The 20,801-nt window shown below is 43.0% G+C and overlaps 1 protein-coding gene across 1 annotated transcript in view; it reads right to left on the reverse strand.

Moving 5' to 3' along the window:
* PCSK2 (proprotein convertase subtilisin/kexin type 2) overlaps window positions 1–20,801 on the reverse strand; it is a 127,670-nt gene that overhangs the window by 43,076 nt on the left and 63,793 nt on the right. The window contains exons 3-5 of the mRNA XM_001515364.5: window positions 17,080–17,193; window positions 15,036–15,144; window positions 13,233–13,270 (exon numbers count right to left, since the gene is read on the reverse strand). Of these exons, the coding sequence (XP_001515414.2) occupies window positions 13,233–13,270; window positions 15,036–15,144; window positions 17,080–17,193 (261 nt within the window). The remainder of the gene's footprint in view (window positions 1–13,232; window positions 13,271–15,035; window positions 15,145–17,079; window positions 17,194–20,801) is intronic.

The following is a 20,801-nucleotide window of genomic DNA, read 5'->3' on the forward strand; positions in this document are numbered from 1 at the left end:
CTTCCAAATTGCAACCATATTGCCACTGGATTATCTTCATTTGGATGAACCGCTAAAATATTCCAGCAAATTATATCTTTAAAATACTGCCACTGCTCCCATTCATATCTAATATGGCCATGGCTGAATGCTCCCCACAGCCCCTGATTTTCTGAAATAAATCTCTCCCCAGCACCAGCTTGCTTTAATCTCAACTGGAACCAACATTCAAGAGATTTATGTTTAATAATATGCTGCACAATAAAACTTAATGAAACTTAACATCTCTCTTGATAATGGGGAAAAAAAACAACAACCCTCAGACACCCTCTTCCTAACTTGGACTCTGTTAAATCAATGAATCTTTTGAGATCTTTGTTCTTTTCTAAGATTTTTTGAGCCAGATGTTCCATGCCTGAGCTAGGAGCTGAGAGTAAATTAGGTATACATGGAAGTTAAGCATTCTTTTGGGTACTGGAACACTCTTTGCTACTAAATCCAGCAAAATTTCCCTCAGTTCACCAAATCGTTTGGTAGAAAAGCCAATCATCTGAATCTTGGTTACTAAACTGAAACTTGTTGGGGTAACTGGGAAAAAAAGAAATGCTCAGTTAACTTAATAAAATTGGAGGCACATCTGTCTGAGATGGTGAAATACAATTATGTTTGATTAAACTGTCAATTATCTCTTTGATTAATTGCTATTCTACTATGCTGCGGAGACCTGAAAGAGTTAATAAGAGTTTAGTGGGCCAGGGATGATGGTGGTGGTGAGGGGGAGGGCGAAAAGACAGGCAAAGTGGGATGGGGAAAGCGGTTCAGGTGGTCTGGGGTAAGTAGGCAAAGTGTTACATTTGGATGTCAGTAGTGAGGTGAGAAGGGTAGACAGGGGTGGTCTTGGCAGTGCTTTAGACTTGTAAGCTCGTTGTGGACAGAGACGGTTTCTGCCACTCTTTTAATTGAAAGAGTGAATATAAGCGTACTATGAAGGGACAGATGAGTTAATTCATTAATTATCAAATCAGGGGTTGGAGAGCCAATTAGCAAGTGTATGCAACTAATTACAAAAGGGTAGGGAAGGGGTTTCCTTTCAGTGAAGCTTAATAATGTAAACAGGCTCAACTTTCAACTAAGGAAACTACAGACAGCAACAGGATCGATGACAACGGGTCAGAAACTCCTGATGTATGTGTAGTAGTTTCTGCAACTAATATCCTTGCTGGGCGAATATAATGGATAACAGAGATAGTCCAAGTCAAGAGGAAATTGAGGGTGTACAGACTTCATTATGCTTGTACATAAAGGAAACAGCACTTCTCCTCAGTCTAAGTGGGAATCTAAGGGCCTAGTATAAAATTAATCATCCCAGCCTATGACGTTGGGTATAAAACTATCATCATATCACTGGAGATAATTTTCTGTTGGGAAAAATAGATCATTTGAGGGTGAGAGTGTCAATTGAGTACTAAGGGTCAAAGAAAGCATGTTACATTGGCCTTCAATAATTTAATAAAAGGAAAAAGAGAGGATGGTCACTCAGTGACATAGAAGACCTCAGAGGCTTGGGACTGAACTACAGAGGTAACTGGTTTATATACAATACTGTTACAAAACCTTCACAGATTGAAAAATTGAAGCAGAATGCTATATTTCAACAGGCAATTCCAAGCTCAATTCCTTGCTACTGCACAAAGACAGAACCAGATGCTGAGGCATGTAATAGCAACCGTGTAAATCACCTCATGAGGAGCGAGGCACAATTTTGGAAGAGGAAATCAGAAAATAACATGGCAGCCACAGCCTAAATTTGTGTTGTCAGGGTGATGAGAGTCAAGTTAATTTGGGAGTCCCTGTGCTTTGCTTTAGTATTGCACAGTTCTGAAAAATCGTATGCTTTTTATAGCCTTTGTTTTTCTCACTGATATTTTGATTTAATTTGAAATGATGGATTAAACCTACCAAACCACTCAGATTTCAGACTATTCTGAAAGAATGAAGTGGATTACCAATTCCTACAAGTTTCATAATGTATTTCTAATAATTAGTCAGATGGGCAAATAAAAGATCCACTGAATCCAGTTGACACACCAGCTGTGTTGCCCCTAGCAGATAGCCACTTATCCGAAGAAATGCCCAACCAATAACAGTGGTGTTTATTAAGCACTTCCTATGTGGTAAGAGATGGGATAGATACCTGATAATGAGGACAGACACTGTTCCTACCCCACGGGAGGCTTCCGGTCTTAGTGGAAGGGAGGGCAAGCATTGAATCCCCATTTTACAAATGAGGAAACTGAGGTACAGGGAAGTTGCCTTTGAGAAATCATAACTTAACGCTCAGTCATTTAGCACTCTATTTTCACAGACCTAATTAAGAGAGCTCACGGATTTATGCCATTTTTGATTGGTGCATGCCAGGCTGATAGGGCTTCTGTGACTCCCAGCTAGTCACAGCTAGGCGACAATAGGATGGGGTTTGCTTCTTTTCATTTTTAAAGCAATCCTTCGGTCCACCCATTTTACAGCTGCCCCATTGTTGAACTGTATTCTCCCAAGCACTTAGTATGGTGCTCTGCACACAGTAAGCGCACAATAAATACGACTGACTAAATTTCAGTTCTTCTTAGAGCACTAGTTTATGTCTCCTGCTGTCTTCCGTTCTCCTTACGAGCGTGATAAGCTTTGATGCTGGTGGTCTGGCTGCATTCTAGGAACTCACTAAGAGGGATCCTGTCTTTGTCATCTCTAGTATGCAAGCTAGAACTAGATCTAGTCTGCGGGCAGGGATTTTCTACCCCGTTCTTTTGAATTGTGCTGTCCCAAGTGCTTAGTACTGGGTTCTGCCCAGAGTAAACTCTCCATAAATAGCACTGCTTGCTGCTTATTGGGAAGTGTAGCTCTCCGGTGCCATTGGTGGAACCATGTTTGAGGTTGAGTGTGGGATGTGTGGTGAGTCCAGGAATGAGAGCAGTGCTTTCACACAATGGAAGGAAAAATCTGCTTTGTAGAATAGCCTACTCAAATGGGTGCTCGATAGTGGTTGAAGTGTTGAGGAAATCACTGAAGTGGTGGGAGTGTTAAGATCATTTCAGTGTTGTTCCTTTCTCTTGAAGATTTCTTGTTTGTCCCTGATGAGGGTGACACCATCTCTACTCTTCAGTGGTGCTGTGGAGGTATGTACTACTCCACAGACACTCTCCCGGGATGTGCAGAATTCCTTAGTTGGATTCTGTGCTATCGCCTCCTATCTCTTTAGTTAAAACCCCTCCACTTGTCAAGCACACTTCTTATGTTCTTCTGTATTTTCATGATGTGATCACCCATATGCTTGTTTTACTGTACGAAACTCCTTGTTCTTGGAGTGATTTCTGTCAAACTAGTGGTAATTGTATAGGTGGTCAGGTGTAGCATATTCTAGAGAGATACACAACCACTGATCATGTTGGTAGAGGGAGATGGGGTTTCTTGCCACTTTAGAGCTGCTTTAAGCTTGTCGCAAAGTTCCAAGCCAAGTTCCATTGTTCCCCGGGTGCTAAATGCTGCCTGGGTAGTGAGGATGTTATTTTGTGTTTCACTGATTTTAAAGCTGTGGAACAATTCAGGCATCGGCCAGGCCGGTACCCATCGCCTCATATGGCAGCACTAATAGTAACACATACACTCGGGTTTCTTTTTTGGACATCGATCCACTCATTATGGTGCCACTGCTTAGATCTCGTGTGCACTCGGAGAGCCTTCCTCTCATCTGATAAGTGAACAGCTGCTTTGGTGAGCCTCTCAAAGAACAGGGTCGCCGCCTAATTCTCACCCGTATATGCTAAATCAGCACTTTATTACAGTGCTCTGCACACAGTAAGCAACGTACTACAAATGGTTATTGGCACTGTCACTGAGCAGAAGCAGGCCACGGCTATTCAACTAACCAGACCCACGGCATTCAGTGTTTTTCTCTGCTTTCAATGGCAAGGCACTGAAATCTTCTATGAGAAATACATTAATACTACAGCATCTGTTAAGTGCGTACTAAGTACCATACACTGTATTAAGTGCTGGGTGGATACAAGATCATCAGGTCCCACACTGGGCTCACTTTCTAAACAGGAGGGAGCACAGGTATTGAATCCCCACATGAGGGAACTGAGGCACAGAGAAGTTAAGTAATTTGCCCAAGGCCACACAGCATGCAAGTGGCAAAACTGAGATTCGATTCTAGGACTGGACTCTTTCCACTAGGCCAGATGCTCATCAGATATTGGTACGACTGTGAGAAAAATGTCCAAACTGTCACGGAATCTTTAGTGTCAGTCATTACTTTCAGTCATAGCAGGGGCATATGCACTCCTGTGTTAGAAGTCAGTGTAGGGACATTTGATGCACAGTGAAGCCTCTGGGCAGATTAGAAAGGTTTGAGATAAACTGGCTGATTACGAAACCTACCCCTGTAACAAGAGGAGTTCCCAGGGTGTCCTAATAACCATACTCATTCTGAGATATCCAAAGTTCAAAAAGAGGGCAGACCTTTCTAGGATCATCTGTCATCCGTCACCTATTTCGGGCATCTAGCCATTATCAGGATGTCTTTGTCCAATCAGGGCTGTGATGTTGACTTTTTAATCAGGCACTCTCCTTATTGGATGACAGGGCCTCTCACTGCTTCAAAACACTCAGATATTCTGTGACACTATTGCTGTTTTCTCTGTGTACTCTACGTATTTGCATTTGCATAAAAAATAACTACCAAAGACAAAGAAAAAAACGACTGTGTTGTGAAATTTGATCCACTGGTTAAGGCTCACCATCTGTGTTTCTTTGGTGGGTTTGGGAGAGGCAGTCTAGTTTTAGAGATCCCTTTCCTAGTTCTCCTACCCATTTGGGAGAATGGCACATTCCTAAATAGGAACGCAGAGACACCCTGGAGGTGATGCTGAGTGGTGCCCTGCTGCCTCCTCTGCAACTGAGCGACCGGTGCCCAAGGCCGCCTATTGCATTGGACATTTTATTAGGCTTTCTCCTCGAGAGTGGGACAAACACTTGACCTATTTTCGAGTGATGGGCTCTGCTGAGCCATCCATACTGTCTCAGCCATTCCCCGATTACCAATGGCACAGCTGCCTGAGGCTGAAGATGCTGTTTCTGGGCAAAGACCATAATACTTCCCTGCGCACTCTTTGGAAACAGACTTTACTGTGCCCTTGTCCAACTTGTACACCATTTTTGCCTGTGGCATGAAAGTATGACATAACATTGGGGGCTTTGCAATTTACCTAGAGCAGTGACAGAGCACACTGAAGCACTAAACTAAGTTTATCCTTACATTCCTTTCATTTCTCCTTCCTCTAAAAGCCTGGGCAGTTGCCTCATGAGCAGTCATCCAAGTTAAACTTTGAGGCCTAGGGTTTAAGGTTGGACAAGATTAGAAATGCCTTTGTTTCTACAACAACAATAGTAATAATATATGTTTAACACTTACTCTGTGCCAAGCACTGTACTAAGCGCTGGGATGGAAAAACCTTCTGGAAAGGCTAGTATTGTAGCTTAGTTTTCATAATCTCTCCAAGACATGCCTTAATTAACTTTGCTGAAAAGCTGGTTGGTGGCATTTTATACAATAATCCTGGGCAATGTCACTGATAAACACCCAGAGAGCATTGATTACATTTGTGATGAGATGGCTTTCTTTGTGGCAAAGCAAACTCAGGAACTTGGCACCAGCTACTGGGCTTCTTCTGTTGAAACAACCCATATTTAGTTAAATGGAACCTGATCTTTCCTCTTAGCTGCCTAAAATGGGAAATGGGAAAGACGTCAGCCTTTATCACAGCTTCCAAGATAATTATTGCTTCAAAAGTAAGATTTGGAACTCAAGAGGCTAGGAGGGTCAGCTGGAGTCTTGCCACCCCAAAGCTGCCACGGGGCATCAGGTCTCTGTCAGGGAGAAGTTGTGAAAGTCTTATCCCTGAACAAGACTTGTTTGTGTCCTGAGGCAATATAATAATTATTATAATTAGGGTATTTGTCAAATGCTTACTATGTGCCAAGCACTGTACTAACCTCTGGGGTAGATACAAGATATTCAAGTTGGAAACAGTCCCTTTCTCACATGAGGCTCACAGTCTAAGTAGAGAGAGTAAGATTTAATCCCCATTTTTCAGGTGAGGAAACTGGAAAACAGAGAAGTTGCGTGATTTGTCCAAGGTCACACAGCAGACAAGTGGCAGAGCTAGGATTAGAACCCAGGTCCTCTGACTCTGAGGTCCGTGCTCATTCCAATTAGGCCACGCTCACATGAGATGGCAGGAAGGGTCCCCAACTGGTATGGAGAAAGATTAAATGTGCGTTTGGTACCTTTCTGGTGTTCATCATTTTAACTGGATTTAAAGTTCAACAAACTTTGACAGTATGTCTGATAAAACCCAACTTCATAATTCAGACAATAATGGAAAAGTGATCAGAGCTTTCATTTGTAAGATGGATATATAGTGTATTAAGTTGCTTCAAAAGAAGAGCATAACACATATCAATCATTGTAATCGCATCAATCATACTCATGCTCTACTATACAGGGGGTCTTAACATAAAACAGCCATTACTGAAATTCAGGTCTTGATGACATGGGTTTTCACTTATAAAACAAGATACCCATACAATTAATGCCATTTGATGCGGAGCAATTGACATTCAAGACGGTTAAAGTCCAATAAAGGAAAACCTGTGTGAAATTCAAATCCTCCAAACAGAGCTTGTCTAGTTACAAGCAAGCCAGTAGGAAATAACTTGCAATGATTCCTAGAACATGGAATTTGCAGGTGGAGTTTTCCCCATTCCCCCTTTGATTTATGGAATAACATTCTCCAATAAGAAAAAAAGGAGCATAGCATAGCGGACAGTGCACGGGCCTGGGAGTCAGAAGGCCCTGGGTTCTAATCCTGGCTCTGCCAATTGCTTGCTGTGTGACCTGTGTGATCTCTGTGCTTCAGTTTTCTCAACTGTAAAATGGGGATTAAGACTGTGAGCCCCACGTGGGACAAGGACTGTGTCCAACTTGATTAGCTTGTACCTACTTCAGTGCTTAGAAAGGTGTTTGATGCACAGTAAAAGGTTAAAATATACCCTAAAAAAACCAAACTGCCCCTCAAAAAACATTTGCAATTTAAGCATTGTGGGCAGGGAATGTGTCCACCAACTCTGCTATATTTTACTTTACCAAGAGCTTAATATAAATATTCTCTACACACAGTAAGCACCCAATAAATTTGATTGATTCATCAAAAGTATAACTAGCCTGAACTTCCATCTCCTTCCCCAGGTCAACACACCCTCCTACCCCAAATCTCAAAGTGCAGTCAGCAGGTTCTAGCAATCCCATGGAAGCAGAGCAGGAGAATGGCCAAATTTCATTGTGAGGCCTAGTTTGTCGAGCTCCTAACCTGTAGAACAACCCTGCCTGCAACATCCTCTAGACTGTAAACTCATGTGGAGCAGGGAACATGCCTTCCATTCTGTCATATTGCACTCTCCCAAATGCTTAGTACAGTACTTTGCATACAGTGAGCGCTCAGTAAATACCACTGATTGATGTATTTATTGGCTGGCCTATTCCTTGGGTAGCTAGAGAAATGTTTAAAGCACAAGAGGAGTTATATATTAATGACAATTATATAATAAATTATATTAAATGACAGTTTTCAGAATTACCACAACCCCAAATCTGTGTGACTCAATCCCAAGAAATAGTTTACTCATACATAGGATCTGGCCCAGGAAGTACATCTGCACCTTCATTCTAATGTCTCTGTGACCCAGGAGTACTTTAAACCAAACAGCTAGCAGGAATGATATTTGACATTTATTCTCTGAATTCTGGGTCCTACGCACTGGAAAGAATGACAAATAGCCAGGAATAGTAATGCAACTCCTGTATTGTGGCATTCTTCATTACTCTAATTTTAAATTAATATTGAATATTATTTTCTGTATGAATTTTAAGATCACGGAACTATCTAATTTGGGTTGATGGCTTGCATTTGCATTTAAATGGAAATTTCAAGCATGCTTCATGAAGAAAAAGTAAAATCTTCAATATAATTAAAAGTATTGTTTTCACATTTCCTTTTTAAGAGCTTCAAAGGATTTTCCAAACACATTATGATCCATATTATTATTATTACTGTTATTATCAATCTTCCTAATACTGATAGCAACTATAATAACACAGGGACAGTGTTCCATCTTAGCTTGCTAACCCTCTGTGCAGACAGGGGGTTTTGCCTGGAGAATCAGTCATATCTTTTGAGCACTTACTGTGTACACAGCACTGTACTAAGCCCTTGAGCATATACAATATAACTGATTTGGTAGCCATGTTCCCCGCTCAAAGTGAGCTTCCTGCCTCTGAAATTTCTTTCCTTGTTGGGGGTTCCCAGTGAACTTACAGTCCTTTAGAGTCTGAGCCAAGGCCCTTTTTAACCTAGCAGTTTGCATGCTGTGTTGTTTTTATGGTATTTGAAAAGATTAAAAAATTACACTGCTCTTTTGACGCCATTATCTCTGGGTTCTTTGGAAAGCACATTGGTGTGTCCCTGGTTGTTCATTACTCCAACTCATCAACAGTATTTATTAAGTGTGCTAGGCACTTGGAGACCTACAACAGAAGTAAGACATGGTCCTCCACCCACAACAAGTTTATAATCTACCTGTGGAGCCCAGTAGATACACATTACCATCTACGAAAGGTAAAAGAGTGACACCATAGATGTAAATGATTAAAAATACCAATTAAGCAAATTAATCAATAACAAATGAATGAACTGATTTACCCATGAATGTTAAGGGGGCAGCAGAGGTACCTTAATCAGGAAGGTGGAGGGTTCATCAGGAAATATCTCTTGAGAGAGGAGACTTTTTAGGAAGGTTTTAAAAGATCACAGTGATTATCTTTAGAGGGCAGCAAAAGCAGAATACATTCATGCGAACCACAAACAAAATAACTTCCGTGGGAGGAAGCAACATTAGACCATTATTAGACTCAAAAGACTTTGCTTCATGAGACAGAATGGTGCCATTCAGCTGTGTAACACTGAACTAAAACTGCAATTAACCATCCTAAATATTCAGAGCAATCCCAGGGAGATGAGGGATTAGGAAATCTAGCCAAGGATACAGTCGATAGCCTTATGAAGGCCTCTGTAACCATGGGCAAACTAGATTTCCAAATAGAAAAATGCCAAAGTCAAGAGGTAATCAATATTACAAAATGGAAAGAACAGCAACAGAAGATGCAAATGCTGAGGTTTACAGAATGATATTTAAAGCCACTGAAATTTCAGTGGAACTTCAAAGTTTGACTGCCTGATTAACCAGAAAATGGTCACCATGTGCACAGTCACAGAAGCACCCTAAAGCTTTTCTTGGAACGGATGGAATTTTTTACCTGGCAGAGGATTTGTATTACAGGGACATCATCCCTGAGGCTCTCAGGCTTTGAAAGTAGAGTCCCCTTAGTTAAGTATGATGTCAAGTGTCACTGCTGAAAGCAATCCACTGGATGTGTTGTGCTTCATGTTTTAATTGTAAGTGAATAATTAAGGGCTCTTAGTGAAAAAGAATTTTCAGTAGGTTGAGACTCTGCAGGGTTTCTATGTTTGGAGCTAATCCTATTTCTACAGCAAAGATTTTTTTCTAGGATGACCGTGTACAGTGGAAAATTCTGTTTAGTCCGAAAATTCAAGCTGCTATAAGCAAGGAATCTATTTTGTGGTTATGTGGAAAGAGGTTAGTGGGGGATGGGGTCAGATAGGGTGGACAAAAAAAAACGAGGTACTGGTGCCAGTGAGTCAGAACCTGGGTGGGCCGGTTCAATGGGGCAGGAAAGTCCAGCTCCAGTGAAGATCTGGGATTCAAATACTGGTTGTCCAGTTAGCATATTCTACTGATTTGATGAATAAGGGGTGCCCTGATTCTCTAGGGGCTTTCAATCTCTCACAGGATTACCTGGTAGCCATAATAATTTACAGAGAAGAAAGTGAGGCAACCCCAATTTTGAATACCCAAAGGATGGCCGTTTTGGCCATGCCACCACAACAGGAATTGGGTTTGAAACCTCTAAAGGCTTAATCCCTCTGACCTTTGACTTTTTCCAAATGCATAAAGCGACTCTGAACCACTAATAAAATCGAACATAGAAACCATCATTATTTAGAATTGAAATATAACTTTAAAAGTTGGAGGCAGAACAATTGCATAATCTCACAATTTATAAAAAAACTAGAGGGATTTTAAACTCAAGTTTACACTCTCAACAGTCCCTTCAGAATAAAGAAGACACAATGAAAGTTTCACTTCCAAGAATCATGACTGAGAAATGCACAAGTTAATGTAAAAAAACAGGACTATAGAACATATGATTTAAGTTGTTGAACTCTCTTACATCCTGCAACAACATAGCATGATTTATTCAGGCCTGGTTATATAAAGGTTTAGTGTTATACTATTTAAGGTGTTTTAACAATGTAAACAATTCAAAGTGTTAATAACCAAGTCCTCAATGATAAGGATGTATTTTCTAGGATCAGAAGTAGCAGAGGAGCATGAAGATAGAAGAGTCTTCCAGGACCTCCCTGGGCTAGGCCCATGGACTCTGCAAGAAGATAGCTGGTATGGACCTGGTATCTCTGGATCCTCGGACAGATCCCCTAGGCATAAGTTTCTCTAGAGCAATATTTTGAGAAAGCTGATTCAGATTGTCACAACTCCTACCAAAAGCTCAACAAGTATTAGTTGATGAAGACAAGGAGGAGGAGGAAAAATGAACCTGTGGTGAGGAATAAACAATGGTGGTGCAGTGTTTCATTTGCCAGAATTCCTTAGATCCTTAAATATGATTTTTTTAGTCATGAAATCTCAACAATACTGAATTCTGTAATGCCTATGAACATGCTTCTGGAGACCAGTTTTAATTTTAAAGTCACCTAGCCTTGCTGATTTTTTCTTGGCTTTTCATTTTTGTTTATTCCTTTAGTTTGGAGACTTTGCACTTCAACAAGTTTAGAATGAAACTGCCAATTTATATTACATAAATGTCCTTTTGACATTTATTTTACAATGACAGACTAGTTCAGAACTATGACTGAAATAAAACACAGTAAAACTTTGAAGAGAAGTCTAGAGATCTTGGTGTAAGATCATAGAATTTCATTTATTCTTTATGTTTTTATTGGTATTTGTTGATTTAAATCTCAAAGTGGGTTCTGTAAGAAAAAAACCAAAAACCTGCTGAATGCCTAAACCACCAAGACCTGGGTTAATTCTAGCTTTTTATTCTTACCAACTAAAATTATGATTTTTTATCTTTTTTTTCCAGAATGATATCAATCCCATACTTTTGTGCGTTTGGTTAGCATTAACTAATGAATTAGAAATGAGCTAGTGCATCAGAAGAAAGAGGCGTACAGGTTTTTAAAGCCTAGTGTTGTAATGAAATATTAGTGTAATTATTGAAATATTAATGGGGCTAAAAGCTGAGAGCCAGGCATCAGATCAATACTTCATAATATCTGAGTCATTCTAGGAGCCATCATTTTAGCTTAGCCCCATCAGTAGGCTTTTCATTATCCTAAGCACGTGCTAACTTGAGAACAAATATCAAGATAGCACCAAAGCAAAGCTCTAGTAAACGGTTCAGAGAACTCCAAAGGTGTCTAGTCTTTTAAAAGTGATTGCATATTAGATACCTATCCAAAAATAGAAAGAATACACTTTGGCTACAAGTCTTTTCCTTTCACTGGGCATCCCTTTGAAGGAATTTTAAATCCAATACCAGAAAAAATGTAAATGCTAGACTGAGGAAAGGAATGGAATCCCTTTCTGCCTATAAACACAGGGGATGGAGAAGTTACCCAAACATTAAATCCAATTTTCTTTGGCATCCCCAACCAATCCTGCATAGTTTGACTGTAGCTTTCAGAATTCCCTTGATTCACCCTCTCACCATCCATTCTCAACTACTCAAACTGTCCCTTTCTCCTTTTCAGCTTCAGCCACAAATATGCTTCTCTCTTTAGGTAGTTTCCACTCACTGCACCTCAAGGAAGAGTCAAATGGAAACATTCAGGGGGCAGATACCAACAGTGCAGTGATTTTCACCCTGCAGTTGAGCTGTACACGAACTATATGCTGGTAAGGGACATTCCATCCCCGCTTCTCATCTTGTGATGCCCTCCCTTTCGCTGCAATCCTGTTCTTTGAATAATTAGGGTGGCTTTCATGCCAAACTCTCTATGGGGACAACACAGTTTGTCCCACATGGGGCTCACAGTCTAGAGGGGGAAGAAACCAGTATTGAATCTCCGTTTTACAGATGGAGACACTGAGGCACAAAGAGGTTAAGTGACTTGCCCAAAGTGACTAAGCAGGCAAGTGGCAGAGCTGGGATTAAAACTCAGGTCCCTCTGATTCCCAAACCATACCCTTTCCTCTAGCCCACACTTCTTCCCCAAGTTACCTTGTGGCAGTTCCGGTGAGAATGTGCCAACTTTAAAGTGGGCTGTGTGGGCAATGAGTCCAGCAATAGCTTCCCCCCTCGCACTCTGCCCCCGACCAAGTACTTGGCTCACCTTCTCTCTTCCCAGCCACAAAGAGACCCAAAGCTCCACTAATGCTCTTCAGGTCTTGGTAGGGCAGAGTTGTGTAAATAGGATATGATCACCGCTACTTGAGCCAGGCTAGCTACAACCTGGATCGGACCCCCACTGAGAGCTCCCAGCAGCGAGCACCACACCTACAAGGAGCTACGCAACAGAGGCTTTGCCTGGTGCTCCTCTGCCTCCTCAGACCCGGGCCCTGCGCTCCTCCTTTAGAAAGAGTGCTTAACAGTATCCACGAAGCACTTCCCACTCTGCAGCTGGCCGGTACCCCCTTCTCCTTCGCTTCTCTCCAATACGACACCCTGGGGCTGAGCTAACATCTGGCCAACTTCTCCTTCCTCTTCCCTTCTGCCCCTAACGGCTCCCTTGTTCCTGCAGGGCAGATCTTTGGCCCCTTACTACCTACCTACCACCAAGCAGCTGGCAGCTGCTAGGATGCCAGCCCCACTGCAGCCTATTTTGCTTACAGCCTAAAGAATCACTTCTGAGAGGGTCAGGAACCCCAGCCTGGTTACCGAGCCCAGGGCAGGGGCAGACGAGGTCCTAGAGACAAAGGAACCAAACACACGGCAGAGCCCGGCATTTCCCAGCAAAAGGTCAGCGTGTACTTACATAGTTTGAGGCGAGATCAGGATGAAGATAGTCAATCCCTGCAAGAAGACAAGGACAGCACAGAAAGCAAAGGTTAATGCCTGTGCTCGCTGAATGGCCACCATCACAAAAAGACCCAGAGGGCCGAGTGCCACGAAGATGACAGATAGGACTGAGGTTACGTTAGCCACAGACACTGCAGGCCTCATCGCTTCTTTTGCCCTTAATGTGTTAAGAAGCCATATGTCACCAAGGGAGAGTCGTACGGGAGATCAGTACTATTAGATTCAGTTGTCCTGGATAAAGTGTAGCACAAAGTCCAAGTCAAATGGGGCTCAGAGGGCCCAGGACCATAGAGACATCAGTGTCCCATAGGTGTTTCACCTGAGGAATCTCACTGGCAAGCATTGTTCAGGCCTAAGATATAGCCTTCTCTGGGGGACATCGTGTGCATTTCGGTAGTTGAGCTTGTCTTTTTTAATAATAATAATAATGAAGATGGTATTTGTTTAGCGCTTACTTTGTGCAGGCACTGTACTTACCGTTGTGGTGGAGATGAGAAAATTGGGTTGGACACGGTCTCTGTCCCACGTGGGACTCACAGTCTCAATCCCCATTTTTCAGATGAGGTAACTGAGGCCCAGAGAAATCAAGTGACTTGCCCAAGGTCACACAACATCCAAGTGGAGGAGCCAGGATTAGAACCCAGGTCCTTCTGATTCCCAGCCCTGTGCTCCATCCGCCATACCACACTGACAAGTTCCCAAGAAAGGGACCTAAGCCTCCTGCTTCCTTCCTAGCTCCTTGGTAGCCAACTCGATCATTGAATGGAAGACAATACTGCTGACAGTGAGACCACAGGATGCCTAATAGATTGCCGTGCGCCTAGTGGACAGGCATTAAATTCTACTCATAGATGGTGATTATTGGAAGAATGGTGAAAGAATAGTGCTCTAATCAATCAGTGGTATTTATTGATTGCTTACTGTGTGCAGAGCACTGTACTAAGTGCTTGGAGAACACAATAGAACAGAGTTGGCAAACATATTCTCTGTCCACAAGGAGCTAGAGGTAGAGACAGACTCTAAAATCAATTATGGATATGTACACAAGCGCGGTGGGGTGGAGGGTGGGGTGAATATTAATAATAATAATGTTGGGATTTTTCTCAGGGGTACAGAACCAAGTTTATAGGCAACATAGGGAGAGGGAGTAGGGGAAATGAGGATTTATTTGGGGAAGACCTATTGGAGGAGACGAGATTTTAGGAGGGGAGATTGTCTGTTCATTTCCAAGCTCTTCCCTTACCTCCTCCCTCACAGTGGTTTTAGACTTGTGTTCCAGAGCAATCATTTCAGTCACATAGAGGAATTTCCTTTCAGGCAGTTTCAGTTCCTAAGAAGCTTGGCTTACCACCCCAGCATAGATTGCTGGAACACTGGGCATGTAGGGCTCCCGACAGAGTAGAGAATTAGGCACCTGTGGAGATTTCTGCCCACAGCATCTTGTGGGAGAGTGTCCTCCCAGCTAATTGTTGATTAAATCCACTCACACTGAAATTTTCGAGATGCCGATAAAGAGCATTGGTAGACTTACCACTCAGAGCAACAGCAGATAGCATAAATTTAGTTTTAAAATGGACGTAGAGAAAGAAAAGAATCTAGCTCTAATGGGAAACTCTCTTAAACTAAGCAATAATGTTCATCCCCCATCGGTACTCTGAAAATAGCTCCTTTTCCAAAAGGGCTCTGAAAAAAAGTCTTTCTTTGCAGGCGTGCAAAGAGAACCCCGTTTGGCAAGAGGAAATGGGTTTCAAGTACTCACCGTCATCCATAATTCCTATAGTCACTCCTTTCCCCGTGTACCCCAGGTCCCAGGCTTCCGCCACATTCAAGTCAAGTCCAGGGGTCCCATCTGCCTGGCCGGTATTGATCTGATGCAGCAAAACAAAGCAAACGGATCTTATTTAGTGCAAGGTGAAATTGCCCAATGTCTGTTTAACATCTACTGCAGGCATGCTGTGATTTACTTCCTAGAACAGGGGGTATGGTGACGGCTTGAGAGCAAATCTCTAAAAGCAGAGAAGTTCTGAGTATGCCCTTCAGTGGCCCGTGGAATTCAGCTTCCCTGATCGTGTGCATCAGGGCTACTCTCAAGCTGATCTAAACATTTTTCGAGAGAGGCGTCTTTCTTTCCTGAAACCCTTGCAGCAGTTAAAATACAGCCCACCTGGGTGGTCCCAGCTACCTAGAAGAATACCCCAAAGGCGGATGTGAACAATCTAGTCCACACTCTTCCCTCTTTCCCAAAGGAAAATGGGTCAGAGAGCCCCCATGGGTTGGATCAAGAGCAGGCAGCAACTCTTCTTTCTGCCCTCTCTCAATCGCATTTTGTTTTTAAAGCCAGAAGTCTTTCAATTTCTGGGGCTACATTAGGAAATTTCTCCCTCAAAGCAAAGCCTGTTTGCATCTCCTAGGCCATTGGAAGAGGCTCTCCAATCCCGAGAGAAGAATCGTTGATCAAGAAGATGGGAAGGGTCTCCTTTCCCAAAGAGGACTGTCTCCAGGGATGTGGAACTTATTGCAGGATCAGAGGGGAGTAGGAAAGAGTCTGAGGGGAAGAGAGGGAGTGTTTCTGTCCCTCAAGTGTTTCTGGGACAGGAACGCTGTTGGGAAAGTGGACGGTGTTCCTTGGACTACTCACTCCAAAAACAATTAGTTTTAAGGACCTGTCAGCTCCAGGGAGACATGGAGCCATGAGAGTGTGGAGGGGTTTGGGGGAAGAAATGGAGGGAAGAAAGAACTTGCATCTGTGCAGTACCTACCTTGTGTTTCCTTGATGGCTCTGCATTTAAAAAAAGGAGTGCACAGTGAAGCATTTCCCCATAGTGGCAATAGTCATGCCAAGGAGAAGACTTGTATGATATGGGGCCCGGCTCTCAAGCAAGGGTGAAGGCTAGATTTCTGGAACATAGAAGCAGTGTGGCCTAGTGGAAGGAGCTCAGACTTGGGAGTTAGAAGACATGTGTTCTAGTCCTGGAACCGCCCCTTGTCTGCTGGGTGATCTTGGGTAAGGCACTTAGCTTCTCTGTGCCTCAGTTACCTCATCTGTAAAATGGGGATTAAGACTTTGAGCCCCATGTGGAACATGAACTGTGTACTACCTGATTATATTCTATCTACCCCAGAGCTTAGTAAAGTGCGTCGCGCATAGTAAGCACTTAACATATACCCTTAAAAACAAAGCAAAGAAAGCCTCACTTACAGTGGCTGTGTTGCTGAACCAGCCTGGCTTTCTGCAGCTGTGCTCAATTTTGCTCTACCAAATTTGTTTTTCTGAAGACATTTTAGGTACCATTTGGATTCTTATAGCTTTATTGCTTATTTATCTCCCCAGTGTTACCTGATGGTATTTAATATTCTTCCCTTAAGCCTTTTGGTTTGTTAATCATTTCTGGTTTCCTTTTTTTTCTCCCAGGTTCTCCAGGCCTAACATGCTAAGGATATAGGGATCTTCCCAAAAGTGTCCAATCGTCCTTTCAATATCCTATCTCTGGGCCTACTAGATAGAAAGCCATGGCTTTTTATCCACTTTAAAGGGAACCAAGAAAGCAGATCTTGGAATATAAGTGCATCAAAACTGCTAGGCACAGGAATAGATAGGAGAGGAAGGTAGTCTATTTCTAACAGTCATGACACAGAGAAGATTTTTTGCACTTTACTTACTAAATGTATTTCTATGAAGCTGGCTGTTGCTTCCAGAACAAAATCTGGGCCTTGAAGCCCCTTGTAACCAAAAAGACACTTCATGACTCCTGCAGAAATAAAACTTTACCACAGTAGAAAAGAAGCAATAGCGAGGGACTTACAAGATACCACTGCTTGGTAAAGAGAGGATCATTCATGTTGATGTCAATTTCATTTATGTCTCGATAGCCTCGCTTTCGTCGGCCAAATCCTTCCTGCTGCAAAGCCATCTTCACCTGAAATGGCAATGATGATAACATTTTTTTTTTAAAAGCAGGACCTAGCAGGGAGTAAAAATATTTATTTTCCATACCATGTATGAACTACACAGTTCTCTGTCATATCGTACTCTCGCAGGTGCTTAGGACAGTGCTCGGCACACAGTAAGTGCTCAATAAATATAACTGATTGATTTCTGGAATAATCAAAGTGAATGGCAGTCCCAAGTTATACAATTCTCGGGTAAAACATTACATCCAAACTCCGTGTGAGCTTTCCTACCCTCTATTTAAGGACATCTCTCCACTTCCATGGCACAAACATTTCTTGGTGATGTTTAACAGGATGGTAAAATACATTTAGAGACAAGCGAGGTAAAATGAAATGAAAGACGAATATTGCTATCAACAAAATCAAACCACAGGCAGAGAGAACTAGAGCAAAAATATTCCCCACAACAGTCCCAGCTCATTTTCTTGGAGGGTGCTTTAGGGATTCAAATTTGTTGATGGAGTGCCATGCCATCACAGTTTGGAAATCTGCCCAGAAAATGGCCAGAGACGCCAATAAGCTCTGTAGCAAAGCACCAGAATGTAAAAATGAGGAATCACTGAACAGAAGTTGATTGATGCTACTGTCTTCAAAATAGAGGTACAACAAATTGCCACCCTCCATGAGTCACCCAACTCTTCCATCCCACTTTTCAATGGGTCAGCAGTCCAATGAAACATGGTAGAAAGGAGAGTTGCCCTTTGGAGTTCATTTTTTTAAAAATGGTATTTGTTAAGCGCTTCTTATGTATCGTGAATGCTGGGGTATGTACATCTTTGTCAGGTTAGACACAGTCCCTGTCCCACATAGGGCTCATAGTTTAATCCCCATTTTACAGATGAGGTAACCTGAGGCACAGAGAAGTTAGGTGACTTTCCCAAGGGTACACAGTATGCAACTGGAAGAGCCTGGATTAGAACCCAGGTCCTCTGACTCCCAGGCCCATGCTCTTTCCAGTATGCCATGCTGCTTCTCGAAAACCGCTGCTAGAGTGGGGAGATCTCTCATGCCCTAGGGCAGCTCTAGGGCCCTTCAGGACAGGACTACTGACTGCCTTGCCAGGTATTCCCTGGGCAGGGCTGGTACCAGGTCTAGGGACCCTCCAGCAGGGTCGGGGGGCAGTGGTGGTTCCAGGATCCTCTCAGATTCTCATGTGCTCCAGAGGTCAGGGAGAGAAAGGGACAGTGGCTCTCTGATCTTCCCGAACCAACCAGAATCCTTCCAAAGGAGGACCGACCTGGAGAGAGGGCAGGGGATAGCTCAGCGGGTAGCTGGTCCATTCCCTATTCACTGCTTAATAAATGAGAAGCTCCAAAGTGGGGTCAGGTGAGTTAGAGGAGAGCCCAGTGCATGCTGCTAGAATGGTTCAAGTGCTGCATGAATCAGCTGTAAGTGCTAATAAAATGTGTGTGTTGCTCCAGGATGCTTTTTTTGTCCTTTCAGCTCCATTCGGTCACTTACCTGCAAAAGCCTTCAGTCCCACATGGCTGAAGCCCTCTTCCACCCTTCCCCCTCCAGCCCCAAAGGCATGTTCCAGGCCCAGCTTAGAGGACTGGCTTCCTCTCTATTTCCCATACCCTGTTCCTCTCCACCATCCTACAGCTGTTAGGTCTGCTTGTTCAACTTTGTTTTCGGGGTATCACTCAGCAACTGATTGCCAGGAGCTGTATATCTCTGTCTCAGTGATGCTCTATTCTTCCAATCTTCTTTGCTTTCATCCTCCCATATGCCCTCATCCACGTGTGTACGACCCTCACGTTGGACTTCTCCACTGCCCTAGATCTTCAGTACCCCAGCTCCTCGGCTTATCCCTCACCTCTGCTCCCTGTACCAGGAAGAAGGGTTGAAAATGACTATAAGCTGTTTTACAAGTTCATTTGTTTTCCACCCCGTGACCTGGCCATTGTAAGATCCCTTACATTGAAAAGAAAATTAAGAAATGGGGAGCTCTTGTTACTGGTTACTCCTTCACTAGAAACTGAAGTGAAACCCTCCAATCTAATCCCATCTTTGAAATCTTAATATAAAATGAGCTGGAAAAAACCACTGCTTATTACATGCCAAGCCCTGTACTAAGTGCTCAGGTAGATGCAAGATACTCAGGTTGGACACAGTCCCGTCTCACGTAGGTCTCATAATAATAGCAACAATGGTATTTGTCAAGCGCTTACTATGTGCCAAGCACTGTTCTGAGTGCTGGGGTGGATACAAGGTAATCAGGTTGTGCCACGTGGGACTCATAGTCTTAATCCCCATTTTACAGATGAGGAAACTGAAGCACAGAGAAATTTACTGGCTTGCCCTAGGACGTACAGCAGACGAGAGGCAGAGCCGCCATTACAACTCATGTCTTCTGACTCCCAAGCCCACGCTCTTTCCACTAAGCCACGGTGCTTCTCACAATCTAAAGCAGAACAGGTATTGGATCCCCATTTTATAGATGACAAAGTTGAGGCATTGAGAGGTTAAGTGACTTGCAGATAGCACAGCAGGCTGGAGTCGAGATTAGAACCCAAATCTTCTGACACCCAGGTCTGTGCTGCAGCCACTAAGGCCAGCTGCCACTTTGCCATGTTGGAGGCTATGAAGTGGGGAGTTCAGCGACTACTCATGGAAGGCCTTCTGTTCAAAGAAGACAAGAAGCAGCAGCATGGCCGAATGGCAAGAGCACGGGCTTCGGAGTCAGAGGATGTGGGTTCTAATCCCTGCTCTGCCACTTGTCTGCTGTGTAGCCTTGGGCAAGTCACTTAACTTCTCTATGCCTCAGTTATCTCATCAATAGAGTGGGGATTAAGACTGTGAGCCCCATGTGGGGCGACCTGATTACCTTGTATCTACCCCAGTGCTTAGAACAGTGCTTGGCGCACAGTGAATGCTTAACAAATACCATAATTATGGTTATTACCAAACCCTTAGTTTTCACTAGCTCCTTAAAATGATTTGGGAAATGAAAGTTCTGAGAGTAGGCCAAAAGATGCTCAGGGCCAGGAATTTCCCCTTTATTAAAAACCCTCTTGATGTGCTTTGTGAAACGCTAAGCCTTCATTATGGCTGAGGGCTCTCGGCAAGGTTAAAAAAGAACTGAAACGTCAGAAAGCGATTCCAAAATGAAACCTTCTGAAGAACACCCACGGATGGCCCTGAAGAGGGTCCGTAAAGATGGGAGTATTCCAAAAGACTTAAGATAGAATGCTTCCTTTGGCCCCTTTCTTGATTATTTTTCTCATTACTACTCTCCCAGTGAATAAAAAAGGCAGGACCAATTTCTGCTTGTTCACCTGCACACATATCCTGGCCTGAAAAAATAAGCCCTATCTTCCAATGAATGGGAGGACTACCATCGGCATATCTACACCTAGATAAACTGGAATACTTTAATATCAGTGTAATAGCAAGACGACCATGTGTAAACTTGCTCCACTCTGCTCTCAGCTGGCTCATCACCCAACTGATTGCAAATCAATTCAGATAAAAATATTGCAAGGCCCAGATCCATTTTTAAAGCAGCTCTCTCTCTCTTTATGGTATTTGTTAAGCACTTACTACGTTCCAGGGACGATTCTAAGCACTGAGG

This window comes from Ornithorhynchus anatinus, chromosome 9 (genome assembly GCF_004115215.2).
Source record: "Ornithorhynchus anatinus isolate Pmale09 chromosome 9, mOrnAna1.pri.v4, whole genome shotgun sequence".
NCBI lineage: Eukaryota > Metazoa > Chordata > Mammalia > Monotremata > Ornithorhynchidae > Ornithorhynchus > Ornithorhynchus anatinus.